This window comes from Monodon monoceros, unplaced genomic scaffold (assembly GCF_005190385.1).
Source record: "Monodon monoceros isolate NGI ecotype Baffin Bay Population unplaced genomic scaffold, NGI_Narwhal_1 Super_Scaffold_8, whole genome shotgun sequence".
Lineage (NCBI taxonomy): Eukaryota > Metazoa > Chordata > Mammalia > Artiodactyla > Monodontidae > Monodon > Monodon monoceros.
In genome coordinates this window covers 73,877,734-73,902,099 of record NW_021703785.1, presented here as the reverse complement: position 1 = coordinate 73,902,099, position 24,366 = coordinate 73,877,734, and the positions used below count along the sequence as shown (strand labels likewise).

The window sequence follows — 24,366 nt, the reverse complement described above, 5'->3', positions numbered from 1 at the left end:
TTTTCACAGTTAAATTACCTGTTGATTTCATAACAATGAATAGACACCAAAATTCCAGGAGATAGAACTTAAACTATACTTCAGCTTTTACTGAAATGGCTAAGTGGTATTTCAGCTGGAGAATCTGACTAGTTGTAGAAGTAAAAAAAAAAAACCCCAAACAAGCCACCAATTTATCCACATGTTCCCTCAGTCACTGGTAAGTTTCTCTTGACACCTGATGGCATCTACTAAGTCCGTCTGTCCCTCTGGTCACCTGGGGGGACTACTTCCTTGAAAGCCCACCCAGTGCCCCCAACCACCTAGCAAGCAACTGCAGGACCACCTCTTTCAGAAACTCTGTGACTGCTCGAAACTTAAGACAAACTGTGTCTGAATTTCACCTCTCCAATTTCTAGTTACATGATCTACTATAATAGTTATACCTGCGTCACATATAAGCTTGTGAACAGCCTCACTGAGTGGGTCTCATCATCACCATCTCACTGGTGAAGGAACAGACCCGACACTCAGGTCCAATCGCTTGTCAAATCAAATCACACTTAGCAAACTGTCAAGTTCCGCACTGGAACCCAGGTTTGTCTTAAATCATAAATATGTGTGTTTTTTTCAAAGTATAATATTGTTTCTCTAAATGAGAAAACTAGTATCTCTAGGTAAATACCATAATTAGCTACCACAACACTAACTCTGTGTCACCTTCCCTGCCTTTCCTTGAGACTTAAAAGCTGTACTTTACAAAACAATATCCTTTATGAGACAAGCTGTAAAGAGGATGCTAAGACAAAGGTCAGAAGAGAAAAGCAAACATCTTTTTATAAGGAAGGATTATATGTTATACTCCCATAAAAACAAAACTATAAGCTCCACATAACACATACTGAAAGAACTTCTTGTGCAATTTCAATGAGTAATTTGGCCACTGTAATGGTGACCGGTTAAAAATTATATATATAATTTTATATTATATTATATATACATAATATAATATACGGAAGCTATTTTCTGTTACTTTACGACTTACGCAAAATGTTAAAGACATGTTATGATTACCGAATTCTAGCCCAGTGCACCTGTAACGTTCATTTCAGGGGTGGCCTCCTCCATCTAAGAGCCAAGTCCCTGAAAAACTGCATTTTTTGTTAATTGGATTCTTTGTTAATTGGATCTTTTTTAAAATTGCGTAATGGTATTACAAATTTCACAGGGCCCATTAATTACAGAAACTTTAAGAAAAAGTTTAAAGTAAGAATTCTAAATGAAATTATTCCCTTTAAGGAAAATTAAAGTTAGAAGCAACTTTAAACAATCACTAAGCCCTACAATTGTATCTCCTAAACGTGTCTTGAAAACTCCCAGTCCAAAGTCTTTATCGCCACCCCCTGGTTCAGGGCTCCTGTCATTCCTCACCTGCCGTAGCCCAGCGGGCTCGTGTCGCATCGGATCCCCCTTGTCGTCGCCCACCATCTTGCCAGAGTGACGCCCATCTGACCAGGCACCAAGCGCGGGACGCCTGCGGGGCCTCCCTTACGGCGTAACTCAAGCTGGACCTTCTGGTGCGTGAGCCCTCACACAGGAAGCATACGTCTCCCGGGCCTCCACCTTCACCTCTGCCCACCCCTCATGCTTGTTTATTTCTCTACCATGCCTGCCCTCTCTGATTCCTGGACAAGCCATATGTTCTCCCGCGTGTCCTTCCTCGTGCTGTTCTCCGTCCCTCCCTCCCCGACCATTTCTCCCTGGCTAATTCCTGCTCACCTGTCAAGATCGGCGTAGGGCTATTTCCTCCAGAAAGCTTCCTGATCACCCACTCCAGAAGTGATCTTCTGCGCTGCCCCAAACCCTATCCACCTGTGATAGCAATGACCGAATGCGTTTAAATGTTCTGTGCACGTTTACTAGATGGTTCCCAGGAGGGACCAGCCCTGCGTCTGAGGCACAGCCCGGCACATAGCAGCACGTGGAATACACTCCGTCAGGCTTTAGTTAGCTGCACTGACAAGAGGCGTCTCCTTCCTCCCAAATCGGCACTTTCCCACCATTCTGAGCTGCTTCCTGGTATCTGTTCTAAGACTCTGGTTAGTGGGGAGGCCCGCGAGCACAGGGTCTGGTTCCGCATGGAGTCGTGCTTGCCGGGGAGGAGGTGAACAGGACACGACACTGCGGTGCTTACGATGCCACAGACCGTAAGTGCGATTCCCTCCCTGCAGATGAAGACGTGAGTGCAGCAAGGTCCGCAAGCTGGACTGGACCACAGACACGCCCACCACGTACCAACGCATCAACAGGCCTGTGCTGTCCACAGCTGCTTTCACGCTGTGGCGGCTGAGCTGCGCAGCCAGGACAGGGGCCGTACTCACTGCCTGGCCCTTTACAAAGATGGGCTGCCGACCCCTGGGCTGGGGGCGGGGACGGCGGGAGCAGAGCTGGGCTGTCCCAGCTGTGCCGTCTCAGCAGAGCCGGCCCCAGCTCCTGCCAACCATCAGCAGACGGCAACAGCAGGGGCCCGTCCAGTCTAGAAGGCCCGATTCTGGCCCCCGCTGGAGAAGCACCCAGCTGACCCAAAGACTCATGGCAATAACGAATGGTCACTGTTTTAAGTTGGGCTGGTTTGTTGTGAATTAAGAACTGATACGAGGGGCATCTCCCTCTTCTAGCTGCAAACAGTAAGTTACTAATTATTGTAGTCTGTAAAATGAATACTACTTTTCATAATAGGTTAGAGGTATTTTTGAGCATAGTAACTTTAGTTTACATTTCACAGGTTTTGCTCTCAGAGATACTGTATCTGGTTTTATGGCCTGCAGTTCTGGGACATAAATAAATGTATTCAGTTGTTTCTTTACCTCTTACCTATAAAATTTCCCTAAATGAATAGAAATATTTGCATTTACCTTCGAAATTCTTTATAGTGAAGTTTTCTTTCTCCTCTTTTTCCAAAGAAACGTATCTGAAGGGTTGTGTTAATTTCAGGTTCTTTCGCTGTTGGTTCCTGTAAAAAAAAGATACAATAATTTCGAGTAATTATATAACCAAGAACAAAAAATGGATCCTGTAGCCTGGAATTCTTAGGACAATACCCACAAAAGATTCTTGTAACAACAACAAGAGGGCGAGAACAGATGTAGCCATTCTGTCTGTTACTCTGCATGACACTATTCTATATCATGGCTCAAGCAGGAGGAAAACAAAAGGGCTAAAACACTCAAAGGACCCAAGGTGGACTTCAGCAGTGAACGACATTTTGGATCAGGCCAAAAAGAGAGCTTAGAATAGTGGGATGAGTTATTTTCAAATGTGACCCTTAGGCATTTTCTAATAAAGCAGGACTGAGAGAATTAAAGCAGAGAAATCTTGGACCTTTTGCTGAATGCTAGAAATGAAGCACTAGCTTTTCCTAGTTATAAAGTTACCGGCTGAGGATTCCATTCAAGGCTACGAGAGAAGCAGATTCATAGGCTCTTCCTCCTTCAAATCTCCAATAAAATAAACAAAAATAATAACAAAACAGAGCAGCTAAAAAGATTATCAGCAGCAACTAAACAACAAATGGGGGTACAAACTTAAACCAAATAATCTGAAAAAGAGCATCTGCAGAAAGAAATTCAGGCACTGGATGGTCCAGCCTGCTCCCCAACCCTGCCCCCACTTCCCAGATACAGCAGCAGGTGGGGTGACTGTCACATGGTGAGAACTCATGAAAGCCTGGGTGTAGTGGGCGAGAAGGTGGCTGGGTCCAGCGAGGCTCCGAGACAGCGTGTGGGCTCAGGCAGAGGGCAGGCCGGCTTCCGGACTTAGAAGCTTCTGGGCACTGTTCAACTGAAGGATGATCGGGAGCCCAGAGAGGGGAATGCGCCTTGGAGGGCGGAGTGGGCTGTGGTCCAGGGCCTTTACGGCAGCAGGAGAGTGAGCACAGTTCAGTCCTCCAGCAAGGGCTGCAGGGCAGGGCGTCAAAACGCGACCACCTGCAGCTCAGAACCAGAGCTGGCCAGGGGAAGGCAGCGACAGACCTGAAAAGAGCCTGAGGTGGGACGGGGGCCCAGCCTCCCAGCCCGTGAGCAGGGCTGCGTCTGCAAGCGGACACCCTGCTCAGTCTCTGCTCGACACCGGCTGTGCGGACGTGGGGACAGCTCCCGGGAGGCCAGGCAGAGACGAGCGCAGCCTCAGGTTCTGGAGGGGACAGACTGCAGAGACTCAGTGCAGGCAAGTCACCCACACATCCAGCAACCAGCCGGCCACGGCCCTGGGGCCGCAGGGGGCTCGGCCACACCTCACCGCCCCTGCCAAGGGGTCGGCTCATGGGGAGGAAGCAGTGGTCCCAGTGGGGCTGACTGACACAGAGCCTTCCACAGTACTGACTCTTAAACACTTGACTTTGTGTCTAATAATTTTATAAAATAGCCACTATAAATACAAATGTGGATTTTAACTGGACTTCCACACAAGTGTGGGCAGGAAGTCATGCCTGGAGTTTTTTCTTAATTCCCATATAAATGCTCAGGAGATATACTAAAACACAAAACCGTATGTATTCTCGTTAAGGTTAGAAGATGATCAGGATGTCTACCAAGAACACTATTACTAAACATTTTTGGGGGTAATTTTGTCCAATACATAAAGGAATAAACTAAGATTAATATTATTTAGAAATAATTTTATACTTAGAACAACCAGGAAAATCAACAGAAAAAATAAGAAAATTCAGTAAGATAGACTGGTACAGAAACATTAAAAATTAAATGAATTTCCTGCTTAACAGCAATAATTTTTCCTTTGAGGGTAAAGAGTCTATTTATAATAGTAAAAAAGTTAACGAAATATCCCTAGGGATGCCCTTAAGAAACAAATTTCAGATGAATGAAAAAATTATATGTAAGAAAATAAAACCACAACTAAATCAGAGGATAATATAGGTTAGTATTTAACAACTGATTTTGATGTGGGGAAGGCATTTTAAAGAATGAAAGTAACTGAATAAATAAAAAGACAGCTAAACGTGACTACATTAAAAATAAAAACATCTATAACCAAAACATCATAAACAAAAACAAATCTGAAAAATATTTCAATAATTTAGACAGACACTAGGTTAATATTCTCAAGTATATGAAGAAAAACCCTAAAGAAATTCCCAAAGAACAGAAACAGAAAATTTGGGTGTCTTGGGAGACACAAGAGGGAGCGGATATGGGGATATATGTATACGTATAGCTGATTCACTGTTATACAGCAGAAACTAACACACCATTGTAAAGCAATTATACTCCAATAAAGATGTTAAAAAAAAAAGAAACAGAAAATTTATAAAATAAGAAACATGAATGGTGTACATAACTATCTTAAAAAACAATCTGTGATACCTTTTCCCCGGTCACACTGACACAGATTAAGAAACAAAACAAAAACGATACCAACCCTGGAGAGACTGCCGGCAGGCCTGTAAACTGTTACAACCTTTGTGGAAGGCAGCCTGACAATATGGGTCAAAGCCTTACAAGTAGTCATGTCTTCACCCGACAACCTGACTCTTAGATCTCTGTCTTAAATTTACACATGTAGCTATTTACTGCATCGTACAGCAAAGATTTGGAAACAGACTTAATGACCAAGAACAGGTCAATGGTTAAAAGTGCTATATCTGGGGCTTCCCTGGTGGCGCAGTGGTTGGGAGTCTGCCTGCCAATGCAGGGGACGCGGGTTCGTGCCCCGGTCCGGGAGGATCCCGCATGCCGCGGAGCGGCTGGGCCCGTGAGCCATGGCCGTTGAGCCTGCGCGTCTGGAGCCTGTGCTCCGCAATGGGAGAGGCCATAGCAGTGAGAGGCCCGCGTACCGCAAAAAAAAAAAAGTGCTATATCTGGGTCTTCCCTGGTGGCGCAGTGGTTAAGAATCCACCTGCCAATGCAGGGGACACGGGTTCAAGCCCTGGTCCAGGAAGATCCCACATGCTGCAGAGCAAGTAAGCCCGAGCCACAACTGCTGAGCCCACATGCCACAATTACTGAAGCCCACGCACCTAGAGCCTGTGCCCTGCAACAAGAGAAGCCACTGCAATGAGAAGCCCGTGCACGGCAATGAAGAGTAGCCCCCGCTCGCCGCAACTAGAGAAAGCCCGCGCAGCAACGAAGACCCAGCACAGCCAAAAATAAATAAATACAATAAATCTATTTAAAAAAAAAAGTGTTATATCCATAAGATTAGGTATTTGTTCATTCATTAAAAAATATTTACGGAGTATATAGGGTATGACTGGTGCTTTACCAGGCTATGTAGATACAACTTGTGTAGTAAGGAATTAACCTTACCCAGATGTCTGGCCTTTGCCCTGGGCTGCTAGGAGGTGGTCCCTAAGAGAAGGTGTCTTTGTTTACCTGGGGGCCTTGGGCCACAACAGGAGTCCAACAATGAGATTTGGGGTGGAGGCTTTGGGCCATAGGGTATCAGCTTGACCTCCAGAAGGGCTAGAGTCTGAGGTCAGCCACGAGGACAGCCAACCAGGTTTCCATGGCTAACCCCAACAGTCTCTGGATACCAAAGCCCTGGCTGGCACTACTCCGTGTGTGCTGTCACAGTCACTGCTGGGAAAGTCAGTGCTTTCCACACTCCCCTGGGAGAGGATGACTAGAACCTCTGGATTCTGCCTACGAGTCTCTCCCCTTGGCTGATTTTAACCTGCACCCTCTCACTGTAATAAACCGTAGCCACGGACCTAACAACTTTCAGGGAGTACTATGAGTCCTTCCAATGAATTCTCAGACCCAAGGTGATACTGGGGCCCCCTGAGCCTCCAGCTGGCATCAGAGGTAAGGGTGGTCGCGTGGCCTGCTCCCTAACCTCACACGACCTCAGAAAGAATGAGGATGCGCACGCTCCAGAAGACACAGACGATTAAACGGTTACCCTAAGGAGGGGCAGGTGGTGTGGCAGGACACGCAGGGAGCTGAGGACACAGACGAGGTGCACACCCGGGAGGCGGGGCACCATTAGAGGGCCCGGACAGACGTGAAACAAGTCCAGCATAGCGCTGCTCAAAGGGAATGAAATATAAAAAAATTGTGATTTTAATAATTTGCAAAATTTGAAGCAGACATGCTCTAAAAGATGAAATGATTTGGAAATTTAAGAAAATCTCACAGAAAGCAAATTGTGGAATTACAACTGATTAAAAGATTATCAATGGAAAATTTAAGGATATACATTGCTGGTGGGAATGAAAGTTGGTTCATTTTCTACAGAAGATATTTGCCAATATTTATCAAAGTTTATCAACAACCTTAGAAATGTTCATACCTTTTGACCCAGCAAGTGAATTTCTGGGAAGTTACCCCTTGGATATATTCACATATATATGAAGTGATATGATTACAGGATTATTAACTGCATTATTTGCAATATCAAAAGACTGGATACATGTTAAATATCTTTCAAATGGGGAATGGTTACATCAACTGGTACATCCATCCATACAGTGAAGTACTACGGAGCCATTAAAAAGAATGAGATATTCGGATATGGTAAGAAAAAATGGGAGGGTATGGAACAGTGTATAGTACGCTACTGCTTGTATAAAAATGGTAAGAAGAACACATGGAAATGTTTAGTTGCTTATTTATATACATGCTTATATACACATGAAATATCTCTGGAAGAATACCCAGGACCTGGGTCATGGGGAGGAAAGTTCTGCCCTGCATACATCCTCTTGTGAGTCTTTTGAGGTTTGGATCATGTGAATGTAGAAAATCTATTTAAAATATTTAGAAAAATTAAGTTACTGTTAATTTCCCCAACTATTTGGGAATACTTATTTGAGCAAACAGAATAGAGAAGCTATTGTAAATAACAACTGCTTGGAAATATTTCGTTTATTTGCACATACCTGGCATTCTGTTTCATTAGTTACTCTTGTCTTCGAGTCATCCTGTTTACTTATGATCTTCTGCAGCTAGAAAGAATGCAAACGTGAATTTAGATGCGTGTCTCCTGGAGTTTAGAAAACAACCTAAAAAACAGATGCTAAGTTTTTATTATAAAATGTTTACTAGTTATTTGTTAAATATTAAATTATTTTTGCATTGTAACTCCTAACATTAGTTTTTACCCCTTAGATCATATAAGAATCAAAGGAGAAAACAGATATGCAAGTAGTAACATTATTATGAGTTGGATCATTTGTTCTCCTAAGAAAGCTGGCTTACTTTATGTGTGTATCTATCTATCTATATAAAATATATACACACACACACATATATATATTCTAAAGGCATCACTGTATAAAAACTTCATGATTACCCTCATTCTTCAAGAGAATTTTTATTCCCTTTTTTTTCTCTATCTCTTCTCTTCTTTTTCTATCTCTGGTGCTTCATGACCACATTTCAAGTACCTAGCTCTTAAAAAGCTATTCGTATCATATAAATGCTCTTCCTTTTTCTCCTTATGCATTTACAAAGCATTAAAATAATTTAAAGGCCTACATTTCTACTAATTATAAACTGTCAATAGTACCTTCAAAAAAAACCCAAAAAAACAAAAAAAACAGTACCTTCAGACTGAGTATATTAAAAAACCTACCTACCTTTCAGAGTCATTTGTACCAATCCTCACATGGAAAGCAAATTAAAAAAAAAGTTTTAAAAAAAAATTAAATGTAGACAAAATCTCAAACTATGGATTCAAATCAATTAGGAGACAAACCTTCACCCATTTTTTCTAGGCTACTTCTTTCTTAATAGCCTGAAAACTGCTGCCACTAAATTCCAAATTAACGAAGTAGTTGCTTCTGTTTTATTGTTTTAGGCATATGGTTTATCTCTAGTTCTCTCAAGCCCTCAAACTTTTCAACATTCTCCCACCCCCACTTATTCTAGGAAATGAAGTTGAAAAGCTTTCATTTGTTTTATCCTTTATTTTTAAATTGACCATCAACCTACTGCCAAGTTCAATACCCAAACACTTCTTGCTTTGCTTTCCACACCTCCTCTTAAAATTTTTAATAATAGAAATTTCAGACATAGCAAAGAGACTCCTATAATAACCCACCATATATACACTATTCAGCTTCCACAGTTTACAGTATCCTGCCATTCTCGGTCCAGCTATACTTCTACTACCTACTCCCGGTTCCCTTCTCAATTATTATTATTTATATCTCTTCTGGAAAAATTTTTATCCACTGAAACATACACATCTTAGCCATACAGTTTTAACCTGAGTAACCAATCGTCTGCCACAGAGCAGAACATTTCCTTTCCTCAGAACGCTTCTTGTGTCAATTCCCAGGCAATGCATTCTAGCTGCATCAAATTAGTTTCACTTAGTTTACAAATTCAAATAAATGGTATCAAGGAGTACGTGTTCCTTTGCGTCTCTTTTCACTCAGTATAATGATTTTGTGATTTATCCATGTTGTTTGCATATCAGTAGTTTGTTCTCACTTATTGCTGAGTTGTATCCCATTTGTATAAATACACCAATATTTATCCATTCACTCATGATAGATGTTTGCATTGCTGTCTCCACTTTTTGGCTACTGTGAATCAAGCTGCCATAAACTTTCCGTTTTCCCAGCTTTACTGAGGTATACTTAATATACAGAACATTGCACACAATAATGTATACGTTTTGATGAATTTGTACCTAGGCATACACCCATGATACATCACCACAATTGAGGTAATAAACGTATCAATCACCTCTGTTTTTGTTTGTTTGGGTTTTTTTTTGGTGGTAAGAACACTTAGCATGACACCCAGCCTCTTAACGGAGTTTCAAGTGCAGGGCACCATACTGCTAACTACACCCACTACGTTGTACAGCATAGCTCCGCCATCAACTTTCCTGTTTTTGACATGTTTTTGACATGTTTTAATATTTCTCTTGAATAAATACCCAGGAGGGGAACAGTTAGGTCTGTGCAACTTTACAAGAAACCGCCAAACCCTTTTCCAAAGTGAATTCTCGTTCCTTCACATCCTCACCATTTGGTGTGATCAGTTTTTTTAATTTCAGCCATTCTGTTCGAAGTACTGTACTACTTCACTGTGGTTTTAACTTGCATTTCCCTGAGAACTCACGTGGAGCACTTTTTCAAGTGCTATCTCCCATTTGTACATTTTCTCTCGTGAAGTTTCTGTTGTAGTCTTTTGTGTACTTAAAAAAATTTTTTAAAACTATTAAGTTGTAAGCATTTGTTATATATTCTGGATACAAGCCTTTTGTTAGATATGTTTGGAAAATATTTTCTCTTATCCTACAATTTGCCTATTCGTTTCTTAATAAACAGAAGTTATTAATTTTGATGATGACTACTTTATCAGTTTTTTCTTTTATGGTTACTGCTTTTAGTGCCCTAAGCAACTCTGCCTACCCTAGATTCTGAAGATATTCTCTTATATTTTTTCCCAGAAGCTTAGTGGTTTTAGTTTTTATGTTTAAATATATAATACATCTCAAACACATTTTTTTTCAAATACATTTTTGTATGTGGTGTGAGGCAGAGGTTATGACTAATCTTTTTCATATATACATCCTATCCGTTTGTTCTAGTGTCATTTGTTGAAAAGACTTTTCCCATTAACTGATTTGGTGTCTTTAATGAAAATTAAGTGACCATGTAAGCGTGGACTCTTTACTATCCTCCACTATCTACTTGTCCATCCTGTGGGCAATATCACCGTGTCACTGTTACTATAGCTTTGTAGTGTCTTAAAGTCAGGTAGTGTGAGTCAACCAGATTTGTTCTTGTTTCTCAAGATTGATTTGAGTATTTTAGGTCCTTTGCTTTTACTTATTTATTTATTTGGGCCACGCCTCGTGGCTTGCTGGATCTCAGTTCCCCAACCAAGGGTCTTAGGCTCCCTGCAGTGGAAGTGCAGTGTCCTAACCACTGGACCGCCAGGGAATTCCCAGGTCCTCTGCTTTTTTCTTTCTTTTTTTTTCTTTTATAAATTTATTTATTTGGCTGCGTTGGGTCTTCCTTGCTGCACGTGGGCTTTCTCTAGTTGTGGCGAGCGGGGGCTACTCTTAGTTGCAGTGCGCAGGCTTCTCCTTGCAGGGGCTTCTCTTTGTTGTGGAGCACAGGGTCTAGGCACGTGGGCTGCAGTAGTTGTGGCACGTGGGCTCAGTAGTTGTGGCTCGCGGGCTCTAGAGCGCAGGCTCAGTAGTTGTGGCGCACGGGCTTAGTTGCTCTGCAGCATGTGGGATCTTCCCGGACCTGGGCTCGAACCCTTGTCCCCTGCATTGGCAGGCGGATTCTTAACATTGCACCACCAGGCAAGTCCCAGGTCCTCTGCTTTTAAATATACACTTTAGGGACTTCCCTGGTGGCGCAGTGGTTAAGAATCTGCCTGCCAATGCAGGGGACATGAGTTCGAGCCCTGGTCTGGGAAGATCCCACATGTCGCGGAGCAGCTAAGCCCATATGCCACAACTACTGAAGCCTGCACGCCTAGAGCCCGTGCTCCACAAAAGAGAAGCCACTGCAAGAAGCCCGCGCACTGCAACGAAGAGTAGCCCCCGCTCACCTCAACTACCCAATGCAGCCAAAAATAAATTAACAAACATTTTAAAATCGGCTTGTCAACTTCTATAAAAAAAGACTGCTGGGATTTTGCCTGGCAAAGTTTAATCTCTAGACCAATTTGGGAAGAACGAAATCTTCTAATCCATTTACATGGTATATTCCTCCATTTACTGAGGCCTCCTTGAATTTCTACCAGCGATGTCTGAAGTTTTTGGTGTATGTTTTTTGTTAAATTTATTTCTACTTATTTTATACCATCCAAAAAGAACTGATCTTAATTTCATTTTCCAAATGTTTGCTACTAATTATATGGAAATACAATAGATTTTTCCATACTGATCTTCTATGCTTTGATTTTGTTGTTGGTTCCTTAGTCATATTATCTGTGAATAAAGTCAAATATACTTCTTCCTTTCTACTATTTTTATCTCTCTATTTTCTTTTCCTGTATTGCTGTTATCTTTAGAATCTCCAGTAAACTGTTAAACAGCAGAGGTAAGAAAAGACATCCTTTGCCTTGTTCCTGATTAAGGGGAAAGCATTCAGTATTTTGTGTTGTAGCATGACATTAAAAAAAATTTTTTTGTAAATGCCCTTTATCAGTTTGAAGAAGTTCTCTCCTACTCCTACTCTGAGTTTTACACAAAAATGCTTATTTTGTTAGATGCTCTGTCTGCATGTTCTGATATGATCATGTTGGTTTCTCCTTTATTCTGTTAATATGATGGACTGCACTGACTGATTTTCAACCATGAAATGAATTTTGTATTCCTTAGATAAATCTCACTTGGTTGTGATGTATTGTTTTATATGGTGCTTGATGTGTTTTGTTCTATCTGGTTAAGTATTTTCATACCTCTGTTCATGAGGAAAGTTGGTCTATAATTTACTTCTCCTGTTAGGTTTTTGCCAAGTTTTAGTTATCAGGGATATGTTGGTCTCATAACATGAGGGAAATGTTCCTTTTTCTTGTATTTTCTGAAAGAAACTATGCAAACTGGGCACAGTTTGACAGATTTCACCAGTGAAACCATCTGAGCCTGGACATTTCTTTGTGGGAAAGTTTTTGATAACGAACCCAATCCTTTGATACAGGACTATTTAGATTTCTACCCCACCTCTTGTTTTGGTAAGTTTTCCTTTTTTTTTTTTTTTGCGGTACGTGGGCCTCTCACTGTTGTGGCCTCTCCCATTGCGGAGCACAGGCTCCGGACGTGCAGGCTAAGCGGCCATGGCTCATGGGCCTAGCCACTCCGTGGCACGTGGGATCTTCCCGGACTGGGGCACGAACCTGTGTCCCCTGCATCGGCAGGCAGACTCTCAGCCACTGCGCCACCAAGAAAGCCCTGAGTTTTGCTTTTTTAAGGCACTTGTCCAGTCATCTGAGTTATCAGGTTAATAGTCACATACGAATCAGTTGTTCACAATATTCCATTTTTATCCTTCTGATACCTCTAGGATCTCTGGTGATTTCTCTCTTTTCATTGCTAATACTGGTAATATGGATCTCCTTTTGTTGTTTGTTTTTGCTAGATCAAGTACTGAAAATTAGTCAAAATTTATCATATAATTAAAAAAACAATAGATGTTAGTCATAAAATGATAAATTTTATAGAAAATTCAAAACATCTTTTTTATTATAAGACACTTAATAATGTTATAATAACCTTCACATAGTTATGATAAATAGTTAAAAACAAACAAACGAAACAAAAAAGCAAATAGGATTAGTTGACTGAAATACGAATTTTTTAGGAGGCTTATTACAGTACTGGCTTATTCCAATTTAGTGTAATTTAGAACAAGGGTCTGTCCTAAAGTCTACCCATGTGGGTTTAGTGCCACATAAAGCTTGTCCTGTCAGAGTCGTATCTAGAACATTCTGGTCTGGACTCAGGGAGAGTGTTACCCAGGTTGGTGCATGTTGAAATTACAGTGCTGTATATTTAGTTCTATAATAGCCCCATTAGAAACTATTTTGTATCCAGGTATCCTCTTAGGCCAAAAGGTCTCTCTGGTCTACCAAGATACTTTCTAAGATGGCTTGTGCATGATGCTGATTCATGATAGCAACGGACTAAGTGCCTCTCCTGCAACCATTCTAAGTGCTGGGATATAGTGGTTACGGAAAGGTAACATCCTTGCTGTTGTTAACTTACATTCTAATGGGCCAGAGGTAACAAACAAGTGAACAAATAAATAAAAGAATTTCAGATGGGGGAAAGGGCATTCTAGGTGGAGGTAAGAGCAAAGTCTGGCAGAAACAGGGGTGCTTTCTTAGAGAAACAAAAAAAGGTAAAGCTTTTACACATAAGTGGTAAAAGAAGCAGGAAGACACATTCAAATACAAATTCTGAATGTCTAAAAAACTACCAACAAATTGACTGACTTTATACTGATCCATACTTTCAATTTCAGGCTGAAAATGAAGAAAGTACATAGGGTCAATCTAACTTATTTTTGCTTCCAGGATGGATCATACTATTAAATTCTGGAATAAGAACACTGTTCCAAAATCAAGAAGGATAAACTCTACTGAAGGCCTTTATATTTAATAATAACTCTAGCAGGTGTATTTAGCATGATAAAATTATAACCTGACTGCATTAAGAGCAGTCCTTCCTACCAGTATGGAAACAATGTGAAACCAGAGGACCACCTAAGGAGAAATTTATACTAGTAAACAGACTTGTCAGTCTATCTATTTATTGTTTAAAGAAGTTGCACTGAAACCCTGGCACTCATCCCAATAAGCAGATGTACTATCCATCAAGGTAAAAATTAAATGGACTTACTATTACTGGCTTTGATCATTGCTGGCACTGTGTGTTATTATCTGACAGAGAATGGCTTATACGCTTAGTTACTATTTTACTTGTTCTTGGGAGAAAGAAGTAAGCGATACACTTACCAACACAGTTTGTAGATCTGGATATTAATAAGACAGGAATGTACCACAAAACACAAAAGTAATAAACTAAGGCAATTTGTATTTTAGGACATCTTTACAAGACTTTATATTAATACATTTCTTCATTACTTTTGCATTTGCTGTTCAAATCACGTTGTTACATCTATGTTTTGGGTATTAAAGTAACTCTCATTACTTTTCTAGCAACAAATAAAATGCACAGGGGAAACATTCAGATAAGCTGAAAAAAAGAACAAACCCACAAAACCCTGCCTTTTAAATATGCTTTTCTGATCTGAAAAGAACTGTTTGGTGCTTTCAATAAACTTTCAGGGCTTCCCTGGTGGCGCAGTGGCTGAGAGTCCGCCTGCCGATGCAGGGGACGCGGGTTCGTGCCCTGGTCCGGGAAGGTCCCACATGCCCCGGAGCGGCTGGGCCCGTGAGCCATGGCCGCTGAGCCTGCGCGTCCAGAGCCTGTGCTCCGCAACAGGAGAGGCCACAACAGTGAGAGGCCTGCGTACCACAAAAACAAAAACAAAAAACTTTCAAATAGAAGATGCTACAAACTTAGGTGTCCTAACACAAGGACCATGGAAATGAAATAATTATTTAAATAATTAATGTAAGCATAGTTTTTTCTCCTCTATGCTGTTATTTTATTTTTTATTTAAAAAATATTTATTTATTTATTTTTGGCTGTGTTGGGTCTTCGTTGCTGTGCACAGGCTTTCTCTAGTTGCGGCGAGCGGGGGCTACTCTTCGTTGCAGTGTGCGGCCTTTCTCAGCCCGGTCCTCCTCTGAATTCTCCCACATGCGAGGCAGGGTAACACTGAAGAAAGAGCGAGCTCCAGAGCTGGACAGACTTAGAATCAAACCCTGTGCTGCACAACAGTTTCTTCATCTGTAAGGCGGTGACTTCTCTTGTTGTGGAGCACAGCCTCTAGGCGTGCGGGCCCAGTAGTTGTGGCTCGCGGGCTCTAGAGTACAGGCTCAGTAGTTGTGACGCACGGGCTTAGTTGCTCCGCAGCATGTGGGAACTTCCCAGACCAGGGATCGAACCCGGGTCCCCCGCATTGGCAGGCAGATTCTCAACCACTGCGCCACCAGGGAAGTCCCCTATGCTGTTATTTTAAATCGACAAACTGCATCATGCTCATGGGTTATCAAGTTTAGTGTTTTATTCCTAAGATCAGCACAAAGAACCCTTTATAGGCTTAGAAGGTTGAGCTTTATAAACTTAAACTTAAAACAAAAATCAGTGATGTATCCTAACATTCTTTTTCTTGTTTCCTTAATTCATGGATTGGTCATCTAAGAATTTCCCAAACATTTAAGGAAAAAACTGTAGTATTTAGAAAGTGTTCTGTAAATTCAGAGTGTTCAACTATTACGTTAAAACAAGTACTTAAAAAGCTTTTGAGGCAGGTTTGCTCAACAGTTGCAGAAGCAGAGCCTGCCCACACAGAAAGGAGACTGCTGGGTGGCCCTGAGTCTCCCCGAGAAGAGGACTGAAGAAGGAAAGGGGACGAGGACGTTCAGTGTCGGTCGGGGCCACCACGTGACCGCGCTGCAGAGCACCTGAGCCTTGGCGCTGCATGTGTGACAGTGAGGTCACCAGGGGCCCCACTGTGTCCACTTCATGACGCTACCTCAGCTTTCCCGTTCTGGGGGGGCGGACAGTGGGGACAGCGCTTCTAAAACCTGGCCTCCTCTTGTGACTCCCAGGAAGGAACAGAGCAGAAAGTTCACCCAGGGCTGAGGGGTTACGGTTTGCGTGAACTTACACCCTTACCTAGCCCAGCCTTTCATGATTCTTAACCTCTACTTGAATAATAACGACCATCTCAAGCACATCCTTCTCCCGGACCTGAGGCAGCCTGAGGTGCTGGAATGTGAGGGGCTCCGTGACTTATGACACTGGTATTTCAGGTCCTACTTGTGCAGACAGACACATTTTCACCCTCAAGCTAACCTCAAACCAGTTTCCTTCCTTAATCATCAGACATCCCAGAAGAGCAATTTTTCTCTGCTGCCACCAACTCTGCATTTCCCATTCACGTCTTCTGTTCCGCAGCCTCGGTCCCCAGTGACCTGCAAGTTTAAGGGACTCCCCGCGGCCTCTGTGGCACCTGAGGACGCCTCAAGGAGATGGATGCTGCGTGCTCTGCCCCGAGCCCACCGCCCGCACTCTGCCGTGCTTCTCCTTCTCTACCTGCTCCTTCTTTCAGCCCCTGGCTTCTCACCCTCAGCTTGGTCCCTTAAGCGAACCTGTTCTCTAGACTTTGGCTTACCCACCTCACTCTACATTCTCCGCTCTGAGGTCACACATGCTCAGGACTTAACGGTCACCTCTTCCAGGATGCTTCCTAGTCCCAGCCCCACTCGGGGTCTGCAGACAGCTGCCTGCATGGATGTCCTACTAGTTTAGCAGGCTCACATTCCCAAGCTCAGAGTTAAGGCCTTTCTCAGCCCGGTCCTCCTCTGAATTCTCCCACATGCGAGGCAGGGTAACACTGAAGAAAGAGCGAGCTCCAGAGCTGGAGAGACTTAGAATCAAACCCTGCGCTGCACAACAGTTTCCTCATCTGTAAGGTGGGGGCACTACTACTGATTTTGTAGGCTGCTGTAAAGATCTAATAATATAGCACAGACGTCATAACCGATCCTCCAGAGAATGAGTCCTCTGTGCCCTTTGATCAGTTAGCACTATCATGACTCCTGGTCAGGCTGGCTGGAAAAAGCAGTAACCACCGTTGATTTCTTCCTCATGCTGGAGGCCGGGCCCCACAGAGCCTGCACGCAGCACCTCTTGCGGGATTTCCCACTTCTCACTCCCAGCTGAAAACTGGACGATGACAACAGCCTATGGGCCTCCTGGCCTCCAGGCTCTCCACTTCCGGTTGGTCTTTCACACTGCGGCCAGAGATGAATCTGGAACACTGACGAGCCGGCTGGTCTCCCTGACAGAGTGTGCAATTCACATCCTACGTGTCTGTGCACATTTCAGCTGCACAGCTTCAACCACAGTTTCAGACAGCGGCCTATAGGTATTATTTCCCCAAGGGAACACTAACGACGGTCACTTAATCACTGTTTGTGCCAAACACAGCAATGTTATTTCTGCTTTCCTTCACCTGAATGGAACTGATTTCAAAGATAAACTTATGATGACTATCTAGTATTTCCCTTCTTTCGTGCTTTTCGAGTATTTTTAACCCAAGGTCCTCAGTAAGAGCTATGTATGATATCTGGAAATTCTTGGTTCTTTCCATTTTGTCTGTTTACAAGTACCTTCAACTTCTTGGTGGAATTCCAGGCTGCTTTCATAAAGCAGTTGGTAACTGGTTAACAGTGATAAACTTTACCCACGCTGCTTCTTTGGAAACAAACAGATTTGGTAATGTTTGTTCACAATGACCTAATGAAACACATTTTTGTTTTCAAATCCATATCTCTTACGTATGACATATTTTGAATACATGAAACATTCAAAAGATTCTTTAAGCAGTTAAATGGTATGGTTTTCTCTGCAGATTTTCTATTACATTAAAAAATTTATTATTCTTTATTTTATTTATTTATTTTTGACTGCACTGGGTCTTCGTTGCTGTGCGCAGGCTTTCTCTAGTTGCGGCGAGCGGGGGCTACTCTTTGTTGCGGTGCGCGGTCTTCTCGTTGCGGTGGCTTCTCTTGTTGCAGAGCATGGGCTCTAGGCGCCAGGCTTCAGTAGTTGTGGCTCACGGGCTTAGTTGCTCCGCGGCATGTGGGATCTTCCAGGACCAGGGCTCGAACCCATGTCCCCTGCACTGGCAGGCGGATTCTTAACCACTGCGCCACCAGGGAGGCCCCTCTATTACTTTTAACTTCTCCCACTTTGAGAAAATGAATTCCACAGGATCACGACCTGTTTCTCTGAACAGTACAGTGAAACCTCACGTATCTAGAGAAACACTTCAGGCAACTCCAATCCTGGGGAACCCTCCAGCTTTCTTACCTAAGCTGAAAACCCAGAAGTAAGAAAAACCTTTTCAGCATTTGAGACAACTGTCATAAAGAGCATGTAATAAAATATACTAAAAAGTTTCTAAAAATCTATAGCCTTGTATGTTCTAAAGCAGTGCTGACCCACAGTAATATAATGGAGCCACACAGTGATTTTAAATTTTTTAGTAGGGCATTAAAAAAAGTAAAAAGACAAATCTATATCACGGTGCTTAGCACATATTAACTACTTAGACAAACACTGATGAATTAATGAGTACTCACATAAATGACTAACTTATGACTTTTAAAAAAAGCCTTTGAGGGCTTCCCTGGTGGCACAGTGGTAGAGAATCCGCCTGCCAATGCAGGGGACACGGGTTCGAGCCCTGGTCCGGGAAGATCCCACATGCTGCGGGGCAACTAACCCCGTGCGCCACAACTACTGAGCTTGTGCTCTAGAGCCCGTGAGCCACAACTACTGAAGCCCGCGCGCCTAGAGCCCGTGCTCCACAACGAGAGAAGCCACCGCAATGAGAAGCCCGCGCACTGCAACAAAGAGTAGCCCCTGCTTGCCGCAACTAGAGAAAGACCGCCCGCAGCAATGAAGACCCAACACAACCAAAAATAAATAAATAAATTAAAAAAAAAAAAAAGCCTTTGAGATATGAAACAAATGGAACGCTCTTATATTGCTGGTGGGGATGCAAAATGGAACACAGATTTCGGAAAACAAAACTGGCAACTTCTTACTTTATACTTAGCATATGACCCAGAAACTCCACCCCCACATATTTAGTCAAAGAAAACATATGTTCACCCAAGACCTGTGTATGAACATTCACAGCAGCTTTATTTATAACAGCCCCAACCTGAAAACAACCAAAATGTTCATCAAGTGACTAGATAGATCACATCCACACAATGCTACCAATCAGCAATAAAAAGGAGCAAACTACCGACAAATGCGACACACAGATGCATCTGAGTCAAACCAAGAGGACACGTCAATACTTTCTGATTCCATTTATACGAAACTCCAGGAAAGGAACACATCTATGCTGGAAGAAAGCAGACCACTGGCTGGTCTCCTGGGGCCAGGAGAGGGGAGGAACTGAGCGTAAGGATACAGGAGGACTTTGTGGAGTGTGGAAATGTTTTAGATCTTGACTGGGCTGGTGGTGACATGAGCAAGTGGACTCTTTGAACAGGTACATCTGATTGTATATAAAGGATCCCCCATATCCCTTTGATAAGGATCCATCCACAGGCTTTGCAAATTTAATTACTAAAATATTTGGTTTTATATGTAGGAAACTATCTCAAAGATTAGAAACAAACAATATAGCAAAAAAGGTCTTCAGTAGGGAATACATTTATAAATCAGTGGGATCCTACAAAAATTAGGTTTATAAATATTTAACATCTTTAGAAGTTATCTGGAAGAGGGTGTATAGTGTATAAATCTAAGCATAAAGTAAATGACAAGAACACATATGTGAGTGGGCAGTAAAGCAGCAGGTGAAATTCTCAGTGTTGCAGCTTGAAGTGTAGCAGAAACCATTTACTGCGGCCAGTGTCGGTAGTTGTTCAATTATTCTAAAAAGTTTGTTAGGTGGTGCAGTGGTTAAGAATCCACCTGCCAATGCAGGGGACACGGGTTCGAGTCCTGGTATGGGAAGACCCCACGTGCCGTGGAGCAACTAAGCCTGTGCGCCACAACTACTGAGGCTGTGCTCTAGAGCCCACGAGTCACAACTACTGAGCCCACGTGCCACAATTACTAAGCCCGTGTGCCTAGAGCCTGTGCTCTGCAACAAGAGAAGCCACTGCAATGACAAGTATGCACGCCGCAATGAAGAGTAGCCCCCGCTCGCCGCAACTAGAGAAAGCCTGCGTGCAGCAACGAAGGCCCAACGCAGCCAAAAAAAAAAAAAAAAAAAAAAAAAGGTCTGTTAATCTGGAGAGTCATTTGAAAAAATAGATACCTACATAACAAACATTTAAATTAACTTAAAGAAGTAACATCCATTTTAGAACCAAAGCCTTTTTTCTTTGGAGTGAAGCCACTGATTGAAATTACTGGTTATTTTTCTTGCCTAATTATTTATTTATTTATTTATTTTTTTGCGGTACGCGGGCCTCTCACTGCTGTGGCCTCTCCCGTTGCGGAGCACAGGCTCCGGACGCGCAGGCTCAGCAGCCATGGCTCACGGGGCCCAGCTGCTCTGCGGCATGTGGGATCTTCCTGGACCGGGGCACGAACCCGTGTCCCCTGCATTGGCAGGCGGACTCTCAACCGCTGCGCCACCAGGGAAGCCCTTATAAAAGATAATTTATCATCTGTAGTTTCCAGTTTCATTTTTGTTAAAGTGCAGCAAAAAAATATAAAGAAACAGGTGAAATTAATATCTCAAAATTATGACTTTATCATGTACTCAATACAAAAATCAAGATATTTTACATTCCTTTCTTTTTTCTTCAAACTCCAGTGCATATTTTACATTACAAGACATTCAGATAATGTATTTCATTGGAAATACGGGCACACGTCGTTTTATCGTGCTCTGCAGATTTTGTGTTTTTTACAAACTGAAGGTTTGTGGTAGCCCTGCATTGTCAGATGATGGTTGGCATTTGTTAGCAATAAAATATTTTTAAATTAAGGCATAGACATTGTTTTTTAAAGATATAATGCTATTCCACACTTAATAGACTACAGGATAGTAAAAACATAACTTTTATCTGCCCTGAGAAAGTAAAACATTTGTGTGACTTGCTTTATTATGGTGGTCTGGAACCAAACCCACAATTTCTCCAAGGTGTACCTGTACTTGATCCATATTTAGATTTTGTAAAATTTAGAAAAGTAAATAAAAAGTAAATAAAAATTAAAAAGTAGATCCACATACTCAAGTTGTTTCAAATATACTTGAAAATCTGCCAATACCTGAAGTGAATGTCAGTTTTTAAATTTAAATTTAATTAAAATTCGGAAACTCAAGTTTCTTAGTCACAGGTTATATTTAACAGCCACATGTGGCTACTGGCTACTTGACCGAACAGTCCAAGTACGACTCGTTTTAAATATAATTTCAACAAGCCTTGTGGTCTGTCTTCCCAGTACACTGGGTACTGGGAGAAAGACACAGAGGACAGAACTGACTTATCTTCTCCATAAAGCGCTGCTCTAGATCGGGAACAGTAAGCTCTGCCTGGCATACTCCCCGCTGTTTACATGCACTGACGTACTTTTAACAGTACCATCGACTTCCTTGGAACGGAGTAAAATGTACTGCTGGCGTGTTACAGAGTTATGTCTTGGGAAATATCATTTAAACATATTTCACCTTTTCAATTATGAGCCTTCACAAATTCCTAGAGAATCTGAACCAATTTATACCTTTTGCGGCTTTTTCATTTTCCCTCCCTATTCTTCCTGAAGGCTTAAGGTTTTATTTTCCTTATTCTTCTTTTGGTGGGGGTGTATCAGTAATTTCTAACCATCTACAAGGCGCTTTCTGTTGTATTATCATTTGCTGAAATCATAAAAATGAAACTCTAAAACACTGCAGACGCTTAAGCTCATTTCTCCTTCTGGAGTCTCATGCTCTGTTCTGTAACTGTTTCCTCAAGGCTGTATTATAGAAAATTTAATATTTTTGAATGTATAAATGATTTCTTGACATTCCATATGTAAGCAGTAAATATAATTTTCATTTTAATGGAAATGTAAAATTATCACACAAACATCCAGGTGTTTTATAATAAACCAAAAATAACTAGAATCTACTTACTTTAAAAAATTCCTTTTTCTCAACCATCTCATCACCATCTGCATCCAACATTTGAAACGCAACATGAAACCCAGTATGGGGTTCTGCAAGTGAAAAATGAATAATCATGTAAATGCTGGTGGAATGCAAGTTACCCAAAGATCTACAGGTCTTCAAACTTGAAATAAGCAACCAGAAACAACATGAGTAGTGCCTAAAGTAGAGGAGAAACAACCTCTTCTCAGGATGACAATTTTCAAAGGCTGGTATGTTTCCATGGCGTGCTGTTCTGCTACTGAGTGTTCTGCCCTTCAAAGCAAAATTCATTTCAGAACGTATTTCTTCCGCTCTACTAGGGGCTTTCCTACATTCGTACAGTATGTTCTCTATTTTCACATTGATTACTACTCTTTATTTCCCTTTCCCAAGAGTAGGGTTTTGTAAAAATTATTTTGAAATAATCTTAGGCTTACAGAAATACTGCAAAGCTGCTACGGTGAGTTCCCACAGGCCCCCCACCCAGCCTTCTCTCATGGCAGCATCTTGCGTAACCATAGTGCCTTTACGAAAACTAAGAAATTAGCACCTTTAACTAAACTACAGACTTCATTTGGATTCCATGGTTTTTCTATTCTAGGGTCAAACACAAGGAAGCCTGTTGCGTTTAATTGTTATGTCTCCTTATCTCCTCAGAGCTGTGAAAGTTTCTCAGTCTTTCCTCGATTCTCATGACCCGGACAGTTTGCAGAGAGTTACTGGTCAGGAATTTTGCAGAATGTCACGTGAGGGATTTTTAATATTCCTAAGTGAAGGCTGCGTCTGACTCTTCAGTTCAATAAGCCTTCAATTAAGGAGACAAAGTTGTGGGGAGCCTGAGTGCAGGGGAGGTGGTGAGACTTCAGGGATAATCTCACCCAACAGAATCATCCTGTAGGTACAGAAAGCAAGGCACCAATAACATTTTTCACGATAAAGATATAAATACCAAACTTTCAACACCCTGTCTGGTAAGACGAGAGAATTCCACATGATCGATGAGAAAAACTGTGGAATACTTACTAGTGAGGATTGTAAGTAAGAAAAGATATTCGGTATATGAAACCAGCCCTGAAAGAGATAAAGACATCAAAAAGCAAGTTTTAGATGGTTTAGAAGTAATCATATACATACTATATGGAACCTTCACCTAATTAAAAACACACATATTGTTACTTTAAATTACCTCTCTGGTATAGCGGAAAATTTTCATCAGAGAGTTAAGTATAGTACTAATACTTCAAAAAAAAGGAGACTTTTATTAGGTCACTATTACTAGAAAGGAAGGGGAATGGTCATTGGTCAGCAAGTACAAGTGTCCACTAGAGGTTTTATCTGCATGGCATTTTGTGTAATTTCACCTCAAATTTTACTATTCATAACATCTCAAGTGAAGCAAACTTATAAATTCAGTAGAGTGACAGAGACTTGGATATACCAAAGGTCAAACCATGTTATTTAAAATGAAGGAATTAAATTTCTGTAGCAGTGACTTGATTTTAATCTATAGGTTCTCCCTGGTCTTTCTTCCCCTCAGTTTCAACTTAATTGTTGAAGAAGCCTGGTCATTTGTCCGGTAAAGTTTAAGAGTGTAGAAGATTTGCTAACTGCATCTTTTTGGTGTCATTTCACATGCTCCTCTAACGTCTATATTTTCTACAAACTGGTACTTACTTAGATCCAGAGCTGTGCTCAGATTCAAGTTTAGTTTTCGGCAAGAATTCTTTTTTTTTTTTGGCCGCACCGTGCGGCATGCGGGATCTTAGTTCTCCAACCAGGGATCAAACCTGTGCCCCCTGCATTGAGAGCGCAGAGTCTTAACCACTGGACCGCCAGGGACGTCCCAAGAATTCTTAATAGATGGTGCTGCATACTTCCACCAGGAGGTCCAAATGTAAATGTTTACAGAAGATGCTAAATACCACTGAGAGATAGTGAGTTCCAGGACTTAAAAAAAGGTGAAGTCTTCCAGAGTTTAGATGACCGAAGATGTCTCAGAGGAAGTAGTTCTAAAAATGGTCTCTGTTCCTTTTTATGGTTGAGTAACTATACTCCAATAAAAATTAATTTAAAAAATGGTCTTTGAATGATAGGTGAAAACTGCAATGAAGCAGGGGTGGTATAAGTGGGAAAGCCGTATG

General features: G+C 41.8%; 1 protein-coding gene across 1 annotated transcript in view; it reads right to left on the bottom strand.

The window, feature by feature from the left end:
* Positions 1–24,366, bottom strand: part of MICU2 (mitochondrial calcium uptake 2) — a 77,921-nt gene that overhangs the window by 6,752 nt on the left and 46,803 nt on the right. The window contains exons 5-8 of the mRNA XM_029210032.1: positions 23,249–23,296; positions 22,211–22,293; positions 7,877–7,942; positions 2,895–2,992 (exon numbers count right to left, since the gene is read on the bottom strand). Coding sequence (XP_029065865.1) covers positions 2,895–2,992; positions 7,877–7,942; positions 22,211–22,293; positions 23,249–23,296 — 295 coding nt within the window. The remainder of the gene's footprint in view (positions 1–2,894; positions 2,993–7,876; positions 7,943–22,210; positions 22,294–23,248; positions 23,297–24,366) is intronic.